The 19,347-nt window shown below is 37.7% G+C and overlaps 1 protein-coding gene across 1 annotated transcript; it reads left to right on the top strand.

The window, feature by feature from the left end:
* The first annotated feature begins 11,777 nt into the window (after positions 1–11,777).
* Positions 11,778–18,925, top strand: FGF20 (fibroblast growth factor 20). The gene is made up of 3 exons (XM_081959596.1): positions 11,778–12,576; positions 15,153–15,256; positions 17,893–18,925. Exons 1-3 carry the CDS (start codon positions 12,285–12,287, stop codon positions 18,136–18,138), a joined length of 642 nt encoding a protein of 213 aa, XP_081815722.1. The 5' UTR covers positions 11,778–12,284; the 3' UTR covers positions 18,139–18,925.
* The last annotated feature ends 422 nt before the right edge of the window (positions 18,926–19,347 follow it).

Raw genomic sequence — 19,347 nt, 5'->3', positions numbered from 1 at the left:
AGATCCCAACAGCGAATATTGAGGACAGCAGAGAAGATCATCGGGGCTGTTCTTCCTTCTGTCATGGATATATACACCACACGCTGCACACAGAAACATTGTGGCTGACCACACACACCCTCATACACGGTACAGAAGCATTCGGGCCCGCACAAACAGACTATGTAACAGTTTCTTTCCACAAGCCATCAGACTCCTCAATGCAAAGAAACTGGAATCATAAATACTTGTGTATTTAGGTTGTGTATTTTTTGTGTATTTAGCTTGTGTATTTTTCTCTCAAGTTCTTAGATTTAGAGCTATATGTAGCTTTGTGTCCTGCTTTTTTATTTTTTATCTATGTTGTCTGACGTAGCACCTTGGTCCTGGGGAAACATTGTTTCATTTCACTGCGTACTGTACTGTATATTGTTGAAATGATAATAAAACTTGACTTGACTTGACTTGAGCAGAACAGCTGTTTTGTCAGCAGGCATCTAGTATATTAGTGTGCTTGTATTTTGTATGTAGTTCAAACTTTGATATATAAGCAAGACTGTCTAATGTGTTTATAAGATATTGCTCCCTTATCTTTACCCAACACAATCTCTCCATTTAATAAAAAACATCCTTTCAATAACACTATCAGTTTAGATACTAAGTGCTTATATTTAATCACACACACTATGTGGTGAAACGGTTTATGAACCCAATAATGTTAGAAGCTATATCGTTGGGAAACTTTATTTCCAGAAGTATGACATAAGAGATGAAGAAGGGGATCAAAAGGATTCATTGGAGGATTTGACAACTTACTCCATATAAACCAACCAAAAATACTGATTGTGAACGACTTGCAAGATTCCAATTAAACTGAAAAAAAAGGCGAACAAAACCATCAAGCCAACAATATATGATATCATTTATATTTCATATGTGTGTGAATTGAAGATAAAGAACAGATTTAATGGACTAGATTTGATAAACAGAGCCCATAGAGCCATTTCAAAACAATATAGATGGCATAAATTTAATAAATAAGAATTCAATACTGAAATCTGATTTACAGTTAAAGACAAAGCAAACAAAAATATTCCAAAATACAAAAGTGGAAAGAAGGTAAAATGGCTACCTGCTGATATATCGGAATCAGGTGAACAAAGGCAACAAAGATTTTAGGAAATTTTTTTCCCAACACTTACTGAGAAGAGCAAGAAGAGGTAGAAGTTATAGCTAAATCAGCAGTGCACAGGAACAAAACAACTATCAGGTGGGAATATATTTTAAGAACATTACAGAAATCAAGGGAATATTTAATGCATAGGTGAACATGATAAATCACAAAAAACAAAGATCCATTGGACAAATAAATTAAAGAGAGGGTATATAGAAGAACTACAAAATCATCCATAAACATGAAGTAAATGAAGTTTTCATCATGAACTGCAAATAGTTTAAAACCTCATCAAGTTTATACAGTTAAAATTGTTGTTGTAGTTTTCAAGCACAACAGTAGCCAATGGACTGGGGAAAGGTTTCAGTATTTCAACACCCAAAAAGTGAACACTAAAGAATGTTTAAAGGATTAAATAACTGCACTTATCTCATTTAGTAAGATAATGCTTGGGATTTTGCAATCCAGGCTTCAATAATAAATGGACCGAGAAATGCCAGATGTACAAGCTGGGCTCAGAAGAGGCTGGTGCATTCAAAATCTAACATCCCATACATAATGAAAAAGACAAATGGGAAAATATGTTTCTTTTGCTTTAGGATTATACAAAGATGATTGATTTTGTAGATCAATTGTGTAGATAGTTGTGAATAGTCATTAAAAATATGGATATACTTAATGCTTCATCTATCTATGGAAGATTATTGATAATTGTTAGGAAGAAACAGAATAGAATATGCAATTTAATAATTTGGCTCTGGGAAAGGACTGACAAATATAATGTTTTATCTATTTACATATATGCAGATTATAAATTATATTGACATATGCAGATTATAGATCATAAATATATTATGATAAATGCTAGACTAGAAGAAATAGCTAATGGGACTAAATGTATTGGGAGAAACAACAACCTTAAAAGTGTTGTTGATTTTATTTTAATAGAAGTAAAGAAAACTTAAAGAATGTCTTGCTGGAAATAAAAGAAAATGTAAAAGCCAACCGAGAACTCGGTACTAAAAAGCAAACAAACAAACGCCACATCAAGATTATGTCAACAACCCAATGCAGACAGGCAGAGCTAACTGTTGAAAGCTTTATCTTCAAAAATGCAAAAGGATGACTAGCCAAGAAAAACAAAAACATTTGTTAGTTTGGTAAAGGACTATGACAAATCAAGACAATATATTAACATACAGAGACATCACATTTAATACAGTGGTAGGTTGCCAATTTTTTTACTACTGGTTCGGGTGTGCTCCTGCGTGTGTTCGGGGCTTCGCACCTGTGCACAACGCTTCTGTGCATGCGCAGAAGCTTCCAGGTGGGTGGGCGGAGCCATCCGCCACTGCTACTACCGGTTCGGCCGATTTGGGCCAAACCGGGAGCAATCCACCTCTTATTTAATAACAAATCAACTTGTGGTTAAATCAATTGTTTTCATAGTTCTAACTATGACTGAAAACTGGATCATCAGAAAGATGAACAAAAAAAATCAGATGTCTTGAATTGTAGTGCCAGAGAAAATTATTGAGAAAGTTTTGGATAAAACCAGATTCCTTATTAGAAATATTAATAGTAAACATTTTGGACATGTAATGCAAATGCACAAATCATTAGAGATCTTTTTTTAAAAAAAGGCTGACAGATGACAAGGTCTCTAAATAGTGCTACTGAAAGCATGAATTTACAAGAACGTGTAAATTCAATTGTAAATTGAAGAAGAAGTTCTGTACAGATAATCCTGGTAAAATGAGTTCTTCTGTTAGAAGTGACAATAACTAACAAGAACAACAAATATTTTATCACTACAAAACGTCATACATACAATCACATTCAAACCTTCCTATCATACCTATTTTTGAGATAAACAGTAGTATAGTATGCAGACGGAAGATCAGGAGTATGAAACAGTAATGAAATCAAAAAGACAAGAAAAAGGGAAAAAAATGACTGCAACAACATTCACTATCTCGGAATCTTTTTTATTTTTACAATTATCTTTGCTTCTACCATCTCTGCACAATGCTTCTTAATTGCATTTGAAAGCTTCACACTTTCTTTTCCTGAGTAGCTTATCAACTCTAATTCACCATGTTTTCTTCAGTTTTTCTCTTCCTCTTGATTGAGATGAAATCAAATCTTTATTACGGTCTAGTCTAGCTTCAGGCATGAAAACTGACTGGGTATATTTGGATCAATTTCTGTGTAGCAACCCAATCCACCTCACAGGGTTATTGTTATGGGGAAAATAGCAGGAAAAAGGAATTCTTGAGTTATTTATAAAAGTAAAAAGGAGCTGAATGAACGAATGAATGAAATCATGGATGATTTTACATTTAAGCCATTTTCATTTGTTACCCATTTATTCTTGAACTAATCTCTTATCTACACTTAAGAAACTCATTCCTATTCTATTGAACTTATTTTTATACTTGCTTTCATATAACATACAGGGGCAACATGGATAGAAGCATACCCTTACACATAGCCATAGCACAATAACATTTTATCTTCAATAGTTACTGGATACTACTTTGCAATTGACATTTGCGTATTTCAAGAATATTCCATCTATAATATTTCGTCATCTCTACTTATGTTCTATCAGGTTCATTTGCTGGCTAGAACTTTTTGGCATTTAAATATAACTTGCAATTGCTCATTGGATTTTCTCTTGTAATCACAACTATCAGTATTGATGGTACATTTATGTTCTTATCAACACCCTTTGTTGTATCATATAATGACATGGTATTATATATATAATAATTTTATATGATAATATTTGCTGCAAATAATTCAGTTTCTCAGCCAATATCATGATATCAGCTATAAAGCATATTCATATCCATATCCCCAACCAATTCACTTCTGATATTTTCACAAGAATTCCTTGTACATTTGTGCCTAAACATAACCAACATCATAAACAACCAAGGGAATATTGCAAATTCTTATTTTTCTGCTCAATGTTGAACTGTTCATTAAGCACTTAATTTATTCTCATGGATGCTCTGCAGTACACACTGTTATATACTGTTGTTATCCCATTTACCAATTAATTTTCAAGATTCATGCAAAATTTTTATTTTATACTTATTTTTAAATCAACAAACTTATTAAAAAAAAACCTTTCTTCTTCACAATAACACTTCCTCGGTGTTTGCTAAACAGCAAAAATCCATTTGGCAAACTCCCTGCATGACAAGAAAATATATTACGCTTCCAAAATTCTGATCACTATCATTCATGAACCCTGTCAGAAGAATTCTGCCAAAGGCCCTCCTTGGTGCAATTAACAAAGTATAATTTTTGCATTCACTTTTGCTACCATTCTATTTGAATATTGAAACAATAATGGCACCCTTCCAATTATCAGGCATGCATGCAATTGTCACACTCATATCAAGATAACCACTCTATGAGCAAACCACATCCATATTTGACATCCATATTTTAACATTTCTGCAGATACATTTTAACCCTTGCTGTTTTTCAGCACTCTGGTAATATTTATTACTTCTTTAAATAAATACTTATTGGACAAAGCATTTATTACATTTGTTTCAATTTTTGGCATATCACCATTGTCCCTATATTGATCTCCAAAGTGCTGGTTACAGAATTTGCCCCACTGGCTTTCATTCATTATTTTTATTCATGGTCACTCTTTTGGAGGCTTATTCTTATTACTGCCAATACAATATTTTTGTATCCTTCAAATTGCTCTGCACTTACATTCCTTTTGTTATTGGTCTGTATTCTCTTAGACTGTATTCTTTGCAACTAACCTTTTCTTTTTATGTGTCTTATATGTCTTGTATATTATCTACTCTTGCTGCTATATTTGACTTAAATTTTCATTCATTCAATTTATTTATACTCTTTATCCTGTTTTAATTACAAGTTGCAAATTCCATACGCGATAACCATCATTAGAAGAGTTCATAGAGATTGACTTCCATTGCCCATCACCCATCATGGCTTTGAGGGTTCTGTGTTATATCTTAGCAGTTCATAACACTGCACTTTTCTAGACAGAGAGCTTTGATACTGTTTCTGGGATCTGTTGGAGCCACTCTCCCAGTTTAGGCATAACAGCCCTGAGTGTTCCTACCATCATTGGGATCACTTTGGCCTTTATGGTCCATATCATTTCTAGTTCCTAGTTCCTCCTTCAGACTGTAGTATTTCTTCAGCTTCTCTTTCTTCCTGATGTTGATGTTACTTGGCATCACTACATCTATTACCATCTCTGCCTTCTGGTTCTTGTCGAGTACCACAATGTGTGGTTGATTGGCAAATCCCTCTATCTGTCTGTATCTAGAAGTCCACAGGATCTTAGTCCTATCAGTCTCCTGACCTTGGATGAAAGGATTAATGGATGTGTGTGTGTGTGTGCGCGCGCGCACGCACATGTAAAGATAAAAACACAGTAGAAATACTAGTGATATTGGCACATTTGGGCCAGTGTGTCACAAGTACAACCAAAGTAGCTTGTTTAAATGTAGAAGCAAATACTTCTGTTCTGTTAACATCTGCAGGCAAGAAAAGTACATTTTTTTTGCACCAAGCATGCCAATGAAAAATAGGATTTTTAATCTAAAGACTATCTTGCAAGCCAACATATTGTTCCCCATTTCCCACTAATTAGGAAATATAAGAAATATGCTCACGGAAATAATTTAAGTCTTCTCAAGGTCCTGTTCTAACAACATTTAAGAATCTGTCTTTGCAGGATGATGGGATGGATTCATTTTATGAAATAGTTATAGATTCTTATTTCTAACATTATTTATATGCTTTTTTCCCAAATTATCTTCTGCCCCCAAAATTGAACGTATTACTACATTTGATACTACACATGAACTTAGTCAAAAGGCCGATCACTCTGGTTTCTCTCCAGATCATATAAATCTTTAGTACATTAGAAATAAATCACTATACCAAATTTTATTTGCTATTGTATTAATATGTACACACATATTACTTTAAATAGTAATATAATCAAACAATAGGAGTATTTTAGTATAAAGCAGGGATGTCAAACTGGCGGCCCATGGGCTGGATTCATCATGCGCAGGCCACGTCTACCCCTGTCCCACAAAGGCAAAAAAAACATTGCAATATATCACGTGGCGTCACGTGACACGATTGAGTTTGACACCTGTGGTATAAAGGCGTGGTCTTTGTTTATTGACTATGGTAGAACCACCTTACTGGAGCTACATAGATAATGAACTTGCCTGAATCTCAATGGGCCTTTTTCTGTGAAATCAAATAATTAATATTAGCTGTAGTTTTTACCTGGCTGTTTTCATTTACATATACATGTCTAACAGGCAATACTGGATCACATCTACCTTTCTTTCCAATTGTGTATAGTAACTTCTTTCTTAGCTATAGGTTTGTTACTTCAAGTTATGTTATCTATGTCTTGAGCTGGGCTGCTACATTAATTACAGTTTGATTTCCCCACTGTGCCATATATTAAAAAAAGAAGCCTTAATATGTGTTTCAAACACGGTCGATTGTTGGCATTTTAAGACAGAAATGTGTGAACTACCTGAACAATTGGTTATTCTACAGATTCTAAACTTTGATCTAGTTCTTTGATTTAGCCCTGCAATTAAGAAGATTTGGTTCAAAGCAAAAGCTCATTGGTTGATGTTTTACACTGATGTGATAATGTTTACCCAGATGTGCTTTGAAAGCTTGATTATGGAGGATTTTTTGGGTCCAGCCACATGACAAGCTGTTGTTATTTGAAAGCTAAACTTATATAATATCTATCTGCAATCGTTTTTCCAAGAAGTCTGCCAGCTTTCTCTCTCCCTTTCGAAGTGATTTATCTGATCATTGTGTTCAATGTTATTTTCATTTTGAGGTTTTAAATCCTTCCATAATAAATCACTTTCAACAATCTTTTTTTTAACCACTCAGGTGCACATAGGGCAGTATTTAGGACTGCTGTGATGAAAAGGTGTTTCATTACTTGCTTTAAGCCACCTGCCAATTAATTAGCCCCAAACTCTCTCCAGCAAATAAACGCAGAGGAGCCAAATCCATTTGATCTCTCAGATTTAAATGGTGACACATGGAAGAAGACTTATAAAAAGAAAAACACTACCCTGTTCTAGTTTACTGCTCTACAACTTTTTTTTTTCGTTGTTAGAAATTTAAACAAAAAGTGTAAAAACTCACGGAGTAATTCTTTCCTTTCTGAAGTATTTTCAGGGAGAATATTTATTTAGATAATATACTATTCACAAATGAGGGGAGAATGCATATTAGGACAATAATAAAGTTGGAGTGTCACATTCATGCAAACAAGCTATGTGTTAGTCAATATGATTCAATGAACTGAAGACTCTATTTGGATTAAATGAAATCTCAATGGACGAAATCAATTGTTTTCTGTACTTTTTAAATGAATCATTAAAAGCAGTTCCCTACCTTCCTACCTTAAAAATAGTTGATATCTTCTAGACTTGGATAGAACCTCATAATATGGTGTGCAATCTAACTTCTGTTTATTAAGTAGATTCTTCCTCCTACACCATCTGCTATTCGATTCCATTTGCCTATATATAAGGCTAGCAACCATGTCAATTTCATCGTTAGTGGACAGTGCTTTCAAGTTCTACTGATATCTCAACCAAGATTTCTCATTTCTGTAATTTGATACGGGTAGTCCTTGACTTATGACCACAATTGAGCCCAAAATTTATGTTGCTAAGTGAAGCATTTAAGTGAGTTTTGCCCCATTTTATGACTTTTCTTGCTAAAGTTGTTAAGTGAAACATTGCAGTTAAGTTAGTAACCCAATTGTTAAGTGAACCTGGCTTTCTGACTTTGCTTGTCAGGTCACAAGAGTTGATCACATGATCCCAGGACACCACAACCATCATAAATATAAATCAGTTGGCAAGCATCTGATTCTGAATGTTGATCACATGACCATAGGCATGCTGCAAGGGTCATAAGTGTGAAAAACGGTCATAAGTCAGTTTTTCAGTACCGTTGTCACTTTGAATGGACGCTAAATGAATTGTTGTAAGTAGAGCACTACCTGTACATTGCTCTTCGGTTTACAATATCTTAAAAGTGAATTGATATCTGAGCTAAACAATTACCAATTAAACAAATCATAAAAGAATAATAAGCAGCATTATCAACACAGGGCAAAAATTCAACTAACATAAAAGATATGACCAAACAAAGTCTTTTAGTTGATGCCAAAATGTTGCCAAAGGCAGCAATCCAAAATACAGTTGCTTGGAAGTAAATCCAGTTATCTCAGTGGAACTTGTTTTTAAGTAGATATATTCAGTGATACTGACAGCCTATGGAGAAACCGCCACTTAAGCCATCTCTTGGCTATTCAGTTACAGTTATTTAGTTACAGTGCTTGACTCTTATAAGGGGTCAGGCTAGAGAAGGCACATTGACTAGTTTAAATGGCAGAAGATTGTTCTTAGCAATCATAATTAGTTTTTATTTATTTGAAAATAACTACTTTTCAATATTAAACATCTATCTATATCTACTGAACATCTATATCCCCTAGATTATTTTGTATTCAACTATTGCAGACAACTGGTTCTTGAATAAATAAAACATATTTAAAGGCTTTGGAGGCATGGAAGAGGAAAAGGGTTACAGAGAAGAAAGTTATAAGATAGAAAGAGAGAGACAGACAGAGAGAGAGAGAGAGACAGAGATGGAAAGTATTTTGGAGGAGAAAGCTAGGTCAACTTGATAGCTGCAGTTGTTGCACACCAATCAAAAGCAGAATACTTTGATATTTTCCAATCATAAGCAAAATATTTTAGCTCTTGGGAAGTGGCAGTGAGAGAGGGCTATTGACTGCACAGTCCAAGCTTATGAGCTTTACAAAATAATTAAGTTGGCCACTCTGTGATGCCGAGTGCTGAATATGGCCCAATCCAGCAAAATTCCTGTTACATACCATCACCACTGCCTATGCCTCCTCAAAAGGGACCAATACAGTTCTTCCCAGTGCAAAAAAAAATTTCACCTAAGCAATTTTTGCCAGGAATTTTGCCAACTATGGAGCAAAAGATTGACAATTATTCCAACTGCACTTGATAAATCATAACCACTTCCACCAAACTGCTGTTTGAGTTACTTAAACATGCATGTTAAAACATGCATCTTTAAAAAAATATGCAGAATATCTTTCCTCCTCCAGTGCTTGATACTTCTTTCTTTCTCTCTTTTTGTAGTTCATTAAAGCTCTTTTATGGCATAATGCAATACACTATGTCCTATAATATCCAGCTAATGGTTAAGAGACCATCTTTAAAATCCAGACTGCTTATAATGTAGGGTGCAAACTAACTAAGAAGTACACATTTTGTATCCCCAAATTCAATAGAGATCAGATATTTCATATAAGAGAGGAAAGCATATTTTAGAAGCACAAATTATTTTTCCCAATGTTTCCCATATTTCTAGTACTTTATGGGAAAATAATAATAGATCTTAGTCTAAAAATATATGCCAGATGGAACACTACTGCTCAAGAATTATTATAGGATAGTTGAAATGAGATGGCAAATCCACATTTTCAAAGAAAAACTGGCAACTTTAGTTTCCTCAGAAACTAAAGTTCTGAGGAAAGCATATTAGAAGATACTTCATTGGTTTGTTTATATTTAACACATCAAACCAAAAGTGAAATTTAGTCTGCAGTCCTATACTACTTACCTCAAAGTTAATCTCACCAAACTGAATTTCTATGCAGATGTGCCTGTGAGGCTAGACTGGGAAGTAAAAGACACAATTCAAAGGAGTCAAAGACAGACTACTTCTGTGCTTTTGCCAAGAAAGCTTCCTGTTTTTGTTCCTGAAGACAGCAAGAGTCAAGTTTAATTTGAAGAAGATTTTATCATTATCTTTTTTGCCCTGAAATACAACGGGCTGGAGTCTTAATAATAAGCTCTTGAGCTTACTGAGACTTACCTCTAAGTAAACAGGCTTAGAATTCCCCTTTAAGTAGCATGTATGCATTCAGCCCCGAGTCCCAAGGGATAAATGCAAAAACAAACAAACAACTGCCAGCTTCTGCGTTCCTCCTCACGTGGAGTGCAGAGTAAAGAAAATCGCACACCAATTATGTTGCATGGTAAGAGAAATGTGCATGTTCAGCTGAAGGAAGAGGAAATCAGCTTGCACTATTTCGGATCATATGTGATCATGCTTATCCAGCTACCCAACAAGAGCTGAATGCCTACCTCATACCTTTGAGCAAGGTTAGGTTTAGTCAAGGCTGAACATTACCCTCTCCCACCCCAGTAATAATAAGATAATTGTGAAAAATTAAGTGCTTTTTGCCTGACTCAATCTTGATTCTTAGTAACTTTGTGATCCATACAGCTTTCCTGTCTTCTTCCTAGGCTGAGAAAGAATCAAAGTCACTCAGTTGGATTGAAACCTCAAGTAGGATCAGATTTCTCTACTTCATCATCTGAAGCAGGAGATCAAACTGGATCCATTAATATATTACTGATCCCTATTGCTAGGTCCTTACTAAGATCTATGCCTACATTCATATTTGGTCCAGGAGCAACCTGAAATCTTAGTGACTGGTATTTTTACCAGCTTCCACATACATTGCAAAAAAAAAAAGGGGGGGGGGCAGAAATGTTTCTACTGTCAACCAGCTTCCTAGCAGAGACCCTGATGCCAAAATAGACAAAGGAATATTATTTGTCCCTGATGAAAATGAAGACATTTATGGTTAGCCATAAGTAGTCACAGTGGTTCCCCCCCCCCAAAAAAAACCATCCTTGATTTCTCCCGCAGCCCCTTTCAAAGTCTTGAAAGCTTTCCAAGCATTCCTCCGTTTCTTTTCTAGTCTCTTTGTATTGCTCAGGTCTAATACTGTTAAACACCCAAACAATACCCAGAGGCTATTGTTAGGGCCTCTGTTAGACCAAGCAGAGAAAAACCTATCCTTTGAGAAAAGGGGAAACCCCGACTGACTATGCCAATTCGCTTGGGAAAGAAAAAATCCCCCTCTCTTTTTGGAGGGGAAGAAAACGTAATAAGATAAAAGGCAAGGATAATACATGTAACACTTTTATGAGTGTTCTGAAAAACCGAGCAGTCGACCTGTTAGATCTTTTTTTGCTTTCTTTCCCTCAATCCCCCCCCCCCTTTCCCTCTTTTCATGTGTGTCTCAGCAGGCCTATCCCTCCGGTAACGCCCTTTCTCCTTCTTACCTTTCCCTGCACCTGTCCACGTAATACGCGGCAAGCTTCCAGGGTCCTCCCCCCCCCCCACCTTTGCCAAACGGGGCTCCTGCTGCTGCTCGCGATTCATCCGCGGCGAGAAGCTTCAACATCAAAAGGGAGCCTGGCGGAGGGGAGCGAGCGACGGCATCCTTTTTCGCATCGTCGACAACAACCCGGGTGGGGGGAGAAAGAGGGAGGGAGGGAGGGAGGGAGAGGCGTGTTTCCAAGGCTAAATTGGAAGCCGATTAGGCGCGCGCGAGTGAGGAGGAGGAGGAGGGAGGGTGGGAGGGAGGGAGGCCGGGGCACCTTCGGAAGTCCCCTTCGTCAGGAGGGAAAAGGTGTGAGGAGGGGAAAAGCAGCTCGGTTTAAGATTTCAAACGCCTGAGCTTCCCGGCGCGCTTCAGCTTCAATGCTATTAGCATAGGTCAGGGGGGAAAACCTGCCCCGCGCGTATATATAGCGAGAGATCCCCCCACGCGCGCTGTTGTGGCACTTTCGAGCGGCCTCGCTTGGATCGCGGCGGTTTCCCCAAAGACCAGCCCGAGCCGGTGGCTCTACCCGCGGGAAGCAGAGGCAGCAGCGGCAAATTGGGCATCGCCGGCCGTCCCACCTGCAGCGGCTGTCGATGTTGAGGCCAAGCCCAGCCCAGCCTCCCCGCCTGCCCCATGTCCGGGGAGAGGACAGATTCTCGGGACAGGCAGTTGCTCTCTTGACGCCAAGTCCGCCTTGCCTGCCTGACCCCTTCCAGCGCCGGCTCTGAACCCCGAGATCGGACTCTGCAAGGGACTCTCCCTCTCGCTCTCGCTGCTCCTCTCCTGCCCTCGCCCTCTCCAGTCTCGGCAGCCCTCCGGTTGGGCTTCTCCATGGCCCCCTTAGCCGAAGTGGGGGGTTTCTTAAGTGGCCTAGAGGGGATGAGCCAGCAGGTGGGCTCCCATTTCCTTTTGCCTCCTGCTGGGGAGAGGCCGCCCCTGCTGGGGGACCGCCTGACCCAAGCGGAGGGGGGATCCCGAGGGGGCGTCGCGGCTGGGGCCACGGATTTAGCCCACCTGCAGGGCATCCTACGCCGAAGACAGCTGTATTGCAGGACTGGCTTCCACCTGCAGATCCTGCCCGACGGCAGCGTACAAGGCACTAGGCAGGACCACAGCCTCTTCGGTAAGCCCCCTCCCTTCCCTCTCTTCCTCCCTCCCTTCCTCCCTCCCTCCCTCCCTCCCTCCCTCCCTTCCTTCCTTCCTTCCTTCCTTCCTTCCTTCCTTCCTTCCTTCCTTCCTTCCTTCCTTCCTTCCACCTGCTCTCTTCTGCAGCTTCTTCCCTTGTGACGGAAGCATCCTATAGCAACAGATGGTATAGCAACCGATCTCAGGCAGTGGATGATTAAAAACACACCCGCTTGCATGAGTAGCATCTTGATCTGGGTTAACATTGTTGCAGAGGGCTAATAGCGAAGTGAAGTGTTGGGACAGCAACCTCCCCATACACCAAATAGGGAGGAGGTAGAGAGATCAGTTTAGGGGGGAAAAAGTGGCAATCTGTTTGCAAAGATCTATTTCAAGTAATACAAACAGGTGGAAAAGGCCCTGGATATGTGCCTTTGAGCAGAGAGCCTTTTCAACATCTCTGCGGACTACTTAACACACAATGCCTTATTGGAGTGTGGGAAATCCATTCATGTAGATAATGATGCTTGGAATTACTGGTACATACAGGTTGTCCCATGCAGCAAGTGCCTAAACTATTTCATGTGTGGCTTGATCACCATAACTGATAAACATAGCATCCATATAATCAGCTTCTAAGACACTTAATACATCAATGTACAGAGATAGCACTTTGTTCATGATGTGGAAGAGTTTCCCACGTGAGAAGTATGACATTATTTGATGTGAACAACGGTTTCTAATCAAAGGATACCAATATCAGGACTTTTCATTTTCAAAATCAGGTTCTAATATTTATAAGTCACATGTGTGCTAAAAGCAAGCTGTGAGTCTGTATACATGCATAACTATCACAGGTATAATTGTAATCCAAATAAACTCAGATACATTGCTCTGACTCAGAGACGATGTACCTATGTGCCAGTTTCAGTCTTTCTCTCTAACTTTTCCAGTACTTCTTTAAAAAAAAGTAATTGCATGTTTTGCTATATATAGTTGTTTACAATGCACTCCTATCTCTTTGCATGGGTATTAGTCCTTTGGTAGTCCAGTGGGAATTGTGCATAAGGAAAGGCATGCAGGATTCCACAAGAACATGCAACTGAATTTAACTTAGTCTGCGTAGAAGGCAGAAGATACCACACTGCCCAAAGATAGAGAATATGACTCAGTGAGTCCAATGTAAAGCAGGTGCTAGATTGTACACATTGCAAGTACCTTTCTGATACCATAGTATTCAAGATCTAACTAAATCTCTGCAATATATTGAACTAATTTATTTAGGATTTTATTTATGAATTACAAGGGATTTAATTACTGACTGAAAGAGGTTCCTAAATGTGTAAAGGAGGACAAACAAATGAGTGTTGAAGAGAAAGTCTTCTCTGAAGAAACCTACTACTATTTAGTGGTTGGTTTGCAAATGTTTACGAAATGTATTATTACTAGTATTAAGTGCATCTGATAATTATCACTACTTCCAACAATCTGCTCTAAGAGAACTTAACTGATAAACAGGAGTTTTGTTTCAACTCTAGTTCAACCAAAAATTCTGTGCAGAAGAGAAGCTTCTTAGAGCATGTAAACATGGAGTAATTGCAAAAAAAGAAAAAAAAGAAAAATGTTTGAGATTGAGATCAAACATTCTTGGGGCTTCTTTATTCTATCACTATTCTCAGTAGCTTTGACTGATGTGGTTTCTTTGTTGCTTAAATCACCTGCTTATTATGATTTGGGGAGGAAAAACGTGTCTTTGAAAATGATATCAGAAAGACAGAATACCTCCCATATCTTTCAATGGAACTTTGAATATTGGGAACTCCAAAATCTCTGATGATTTATTGGCAGTGAAAAGATGGAATATGCAGTCTTTATAAAAGACTACATATCTGATCTTTACAAAAGATTTGGCTGCCTTGTAACAGCAGCAAGACACCCCAAGTCTCAAACATTTTTTTTTCAATTAAACTCCAAAGGCTGATTATGATAAAAAAATAATTAGCTTTCCTTAGAGAGAAAATAATTCAGAAAATAGAAGATTGTTGAAAAACATAGCCTAGCGAAAGCACATGGCCCTATTTCAAAGGAAAATATGGAGATATATATATATATATACACATATATGGATTGAGTGTGTGTATGTATGTGTGTTTGTGTGTATGTATGTATACACACACACACATACACACACACATACACATTCATACGCTTATCAAACACATTTCTTTTTAACAATCCAAATATTTGAACACTGTTATTGTTTAACACAGAATGGCACAACCAATAACATTGTTTTGTAACTCCTGTGTATTGCAGCTGGAGAGATTTAAGGACAACTCAACACTTTCACTGAGAGCGATAAAATGTTAACAATGCTCTTTTTTTTTGGGTCAAGACCAATATATATATCACAGTACTATCAAAAGTACTTCGATAACCCAATTTTGTCTACTGCAGAATCAATTTAGAATTAATCACATATTTAATTGAGCATCTCTTTCTATTTAATGCATAGTCTTTTCTGCATCAAATATAATTAGCCTTAAAATTATTTCCCCCCTTTTCTCAATGCAGGTATTCTTGAATTCATCAGTGTGGCCGTGGGATTAGTCAGTATTCGAGGAGTGGACAGCGGCCTTTACCTTGGAATGAATGAGAAAGGAGAGCTTTATGGCTCTGTAAGTATTACTGCCATATCATCCAGCTCATATTACAGACTCACATTAGCAGTAATCTTTATAATCCCTGGGAATTTTGTGACTGGTAACAATACAAGTGGGATCACAGCCTTGAAGTGGCTACTTAGTGTAAGAAAAATAGTACTCAGTGGATTAATACAAAGTGAGAACTATCTGAATAAACTGCACCACTACAGCATCATGTTTAGATAACTTAAGACGTTAAGTGAATCACTTGAAATTTACCTGAGTTTCATCAATGCAAAGGCAATGACTGCATAGGAAATTGCCTTATAGAGTTGTACTATGGATCTATCTAGCGGAAAAGCATTCTCTCAATGGAACACTCTTAAGTTCTGGAGGACAAGGGGGCTTGTCTATATTTTTGTACCTGATTATTTAACTCAAGTTCCAGGAAAAATAGTTTTCTGTTTGCATCTTTAGGTGTTTATGAGAGTTTTTTTCCAAAACCCGGTTGCCAAAATTAGTTGCAATTGTCAACCAGTTTGAGATGGGAAACAAAAACAAATATAAGTAGTCCTCCACTTACGACTGTTTGTTTAGTGACTGTTTAAAGTTACAATAGTACTGAAAAAAGTGACTTGTGACTGGTTTTCACAGTTATGACCATGGTCATGTGATCAAAGTTCAGATAAGCAAAGTCAATGAGGAATCCATGTAGGAACATTTAAAAACATGCAAGATGAATATTAGCTTTTTCTTTCTTTTCATAAACAAAACTTTAGGGTGTTGTTTTCAAGTACTTTCTTGAATGACCAAGTGGCCAAACACCTGCCCTTAATCATGTGATCATTCCAGGTAGTGGTGCAAAGAGCATCTACAAAAATCCTATTATCTTATAGGGAATTTTTGATATGAAAGGACGAGACCAATATAAGGCAGTCCTCAACTTACAACGGTATATTCAGTGACCATTCAAAGTTACAATGGCATTAAAAATGACTGATGACTGTTTCTCACACTTATGACCATTGCAGTATTCCCATGGTCATGTGATCAAAATTCAGAGACTTGGTAACTGACTCACAGTAATTACAGTTGCAGCGTCCTGAGGTCATATATTATCTTTTGCGATCTTCTGACAAGCAAAGTCAATGGGGAAGCCAGATTCTCTTAACAGTCATATTACTAACTTAACAACTACACTGATTCATTTAACAACTGCCTCACTTAACAACAGAAAATTGGGGCTCATTGTGGTCGTAAGTTGAGGACTACCTATAGACAGCTGTAAATCAACACAACTATGGCCTTCAGATAGCAAAATCATTGCCCACTGCACCTTTTAATAAAGAAATGCATTTGCCACTCAACACCGTCTGCAGGAAAAGCATGCTCTTCCCTGAATTTTTCTAAAAGGGCTGTTCTTCTCTGCTCTTTCCTAAAAGGGCAGACAAGTTCCGTTAATTATTGCATCATTCCTGCAGCATTGTATCTAATATGGAATGTGCTTATCAGTCTATGCAAGAGGAGACTACATGGTTCTAGCCAACTGAAGTAGTGTTCAAAGTAATGTGAGAAGCTAGGAGTGTGCAGGGTGTGGTAAAAAAAATGTCAGAATGAAAGCCTTTTTTTGAGGTGGAGATGCCTAAAAAAACAGGTGAAGCTTCAATCACACCAAGGCGGCTGCCATCTTGATTTTTTAAAATCAATATCCCTGCTAGAAGCCACTCAGAGATTTCCCAGAAGGGAGATAGAAATTCCTTAGCAAAGAGAGGCTAGTATAACCCCAGGATAGCAGATGTAATTAGTGACTTAGATGTGACATTTGGAAAGGAGAGACCCAAATTGAAGGCTTAATTGAATAACTTTGGGCCCATCTTCCTTCACAGGATCATTGTTGTGGGAATAAAATTAAAAGAGTTTCCCAAGTCAGCTGCCTTCTCAGAGAAAAGAATAAAAGAATAAAATGTGAAGAATAAAATAAGAAGAATAAAATGTGCATAGTTTGATCTAGTGCAGGGGTATCAAACTTACGTCGTCATGGTGGTGTCACGTGACGTATCGGGACTTCCCCCTCACTTCGCTAAACCAGGCGTGGGCATGTCCAGTATCCTATAGGCTGGGAGTTTGACAGCCTAATCTAATGCATGAAATAACCTGAAACAAAGCTTTTTTGGGAAGTATTATGTGCATACAAAAAGTTGTAGGTTTTGAGGGTCCAAATAATTAGGGACGATAGGGTGAAAAGGAACATGAGTGTTACTAATCCAAAAGACTAAAAGATGTCCATAGTTGTACGTCTGCTAATATTTCAATGCAACGCAAGTTGTGACCTAGGTTCATTGATTCATTGATGAGAAAGGAAGCATAAAAAGAAGATACTATGCAGTATAATAAATGGAGAAACATAGGAATTGTTGTATAGGCAGGCAGAGCTTTAAGACAGGCTGTATTCCTTACGGATAAAAAAAAATCCTCTGCAGAATAAAATAATTTATTAAAACAATATCTTTATTTTTAAACAGTGAAGAAATAAAACTGTGAAAAAAATATCACACCAGAAAGAAACATACTTTTTGAGGTAATAATCAACATAGGATTAGCTCTATCATCTCTTATCACCATGTCTGTATATTTTGGTTGAAGAGGCTTCTCTTTTTTTCACCCTGTAGGAAAAGCTCACTCCTGAATGTGTCTTCAAAGAACAGTTTGAAGAGAACTGGTATAACACCTACTCCTCTAATGTGTACAAACATGGAGATTCAGGCCGGAGGTACTTTGTGGCACTTAACAAAGATGGCAGTCCCAGAGATGGGGCAAGGTCCAAAAGGCATCAGAAATTCACCCATTTCTTGCCTAGACCGGTGGATCCCGAAAGAGTGCCGGAGCTCTACAAGGACCTGTTAGCAATGAGTTGAAGACAACCACAGAGAAAAACAGGATCTTAGCCTCTACAGTTCCAAAAGCAAGAGCAACTTCTAAATGTTGAAAATTATTGAGATCTAGAAAGCAGGCATCAGTGAAGCTGTTTAGTGGTAGACAAGCCTTCATGCCTAATCACTGGATTTAGGAGAATGGATATTAAAGTCTAGATGACCAGCCTCTTTTAGGTATGCTCATTCTGTGCTAGTCAAGAAGATGTTTGAACTGGACTTATCAAAACTGCTCTGGATCCTGTACTTGGAGCATAAATAATTACCTAAAGTAAATGGGAGTTGGCTGTAGATAACTTGGAAAAAATGGCTAGTTAACATCATTGATAACCATGTGGATGGTTAATATGGAGCTTTATGAAGACTGTGGTAATTGGGCAGCAAAATCTGGATTTATTTTTCCCTTCAGGATGGACCTAATTTATATATCTTCAGAGTGCATATATTTATTTTAAATATTTATTTATTACAGAGTTTATTTTTTATTGGTCTATGAAGAAAGTTCAACCCTATACTACAATAAAAATCATTTACAGTGCCAATATTTACTCCCAAAGTAGTATCATTGTGCAAAAAGGGAACGTTGCTATCCCAAATGGTACAAAAGGAGCAACATCTCTTAAAGGGTTACTGTTTTGCAAGCTAAGAGATTGGTGTTTTGTTTTATGCACACACTGTTTCCTGTTGAATGGTCTTGGGTCGAAAGAGATGTTGACTGCCTTAGGAACTATGGGGCTACCACCTATATTTGTACTGAATTTAAGATGCACATTTAAATGGAATTAAAGATATACTTCTATCTGTTTGTTTCACTGTTGTTCTTTAAGGAGCTAAACTATCAGAGTCATTACCTTGTGAGAAGAAAGTATCTGGGAAAAGTCGTGTGCTTAAGATGTTGCATTAATTCCAGAGAGATTCAGCTTCATGGCCATTTCCATGGCCATATGGAAGCTCTGTGAGTGACTTTGGGCCAGTCACTTTTTCTCAGCCCTGTTTCTCTCACAGAGCAAGGCCTGTGGGAATAAAATGAAGGGAGATCCCCATGTAAACTGTTTTGAGCTCCTGGAAGAAAAGCAGAATATAAATCGAATACATTTTGAGGTTCATATTTTGCATCACATGATAGTTGTGAGTTAATTGGGGTTTTGAACATTCCCTTGTTCTACACTTCTGATGTACAACAATTTACACTAA

The sequence above is a fragment of the Natrix helvetica genome, assembly GCF_964273705.1.
Source record: "Natrix helvetica genome assembly, chromosome: 7".
In the NCBI taxonomy this organism is placed as follows: Eukaryota; Metazoa; Chordata; class Lepidosauria; order Squamata; family Natricidae; genus Natrix; species Natrix helvetica.
The sequence above is the reverse complement of the archived record's forward strand: the minus strand, read 5'-3'. Positions and strand labels throughout refer to the sequence as shown.

What these genes read in the sequence shown, in the direction of transcription:
- FGF20 (XM_081959596.1), top strand. Translation starts at nt 12,285, where the DNA reads ATGGCCCCCTTAGCCGAAGTGGGGGGTTTCTTAAGTGGCCTAGAGGGG. An exon ending in GCAGGACCACAGCCTCTTCG is followed by an intron (nt 12,577 to 15,152) that starts GTAAGCCCCCTC and finishes TTCTCAATGCAG; the next exon opens with GTATTCTTGAATTCATCAGT. An exon ending in AAGGAGAGCTTTATGGCTCT is followed by an intron (nt 15,257 to 17,892) that starts GTAAGTATTACT and finishes TTCACCCTGTAG; the next exon opens with GAAAAGCTCACTCCTGAATG.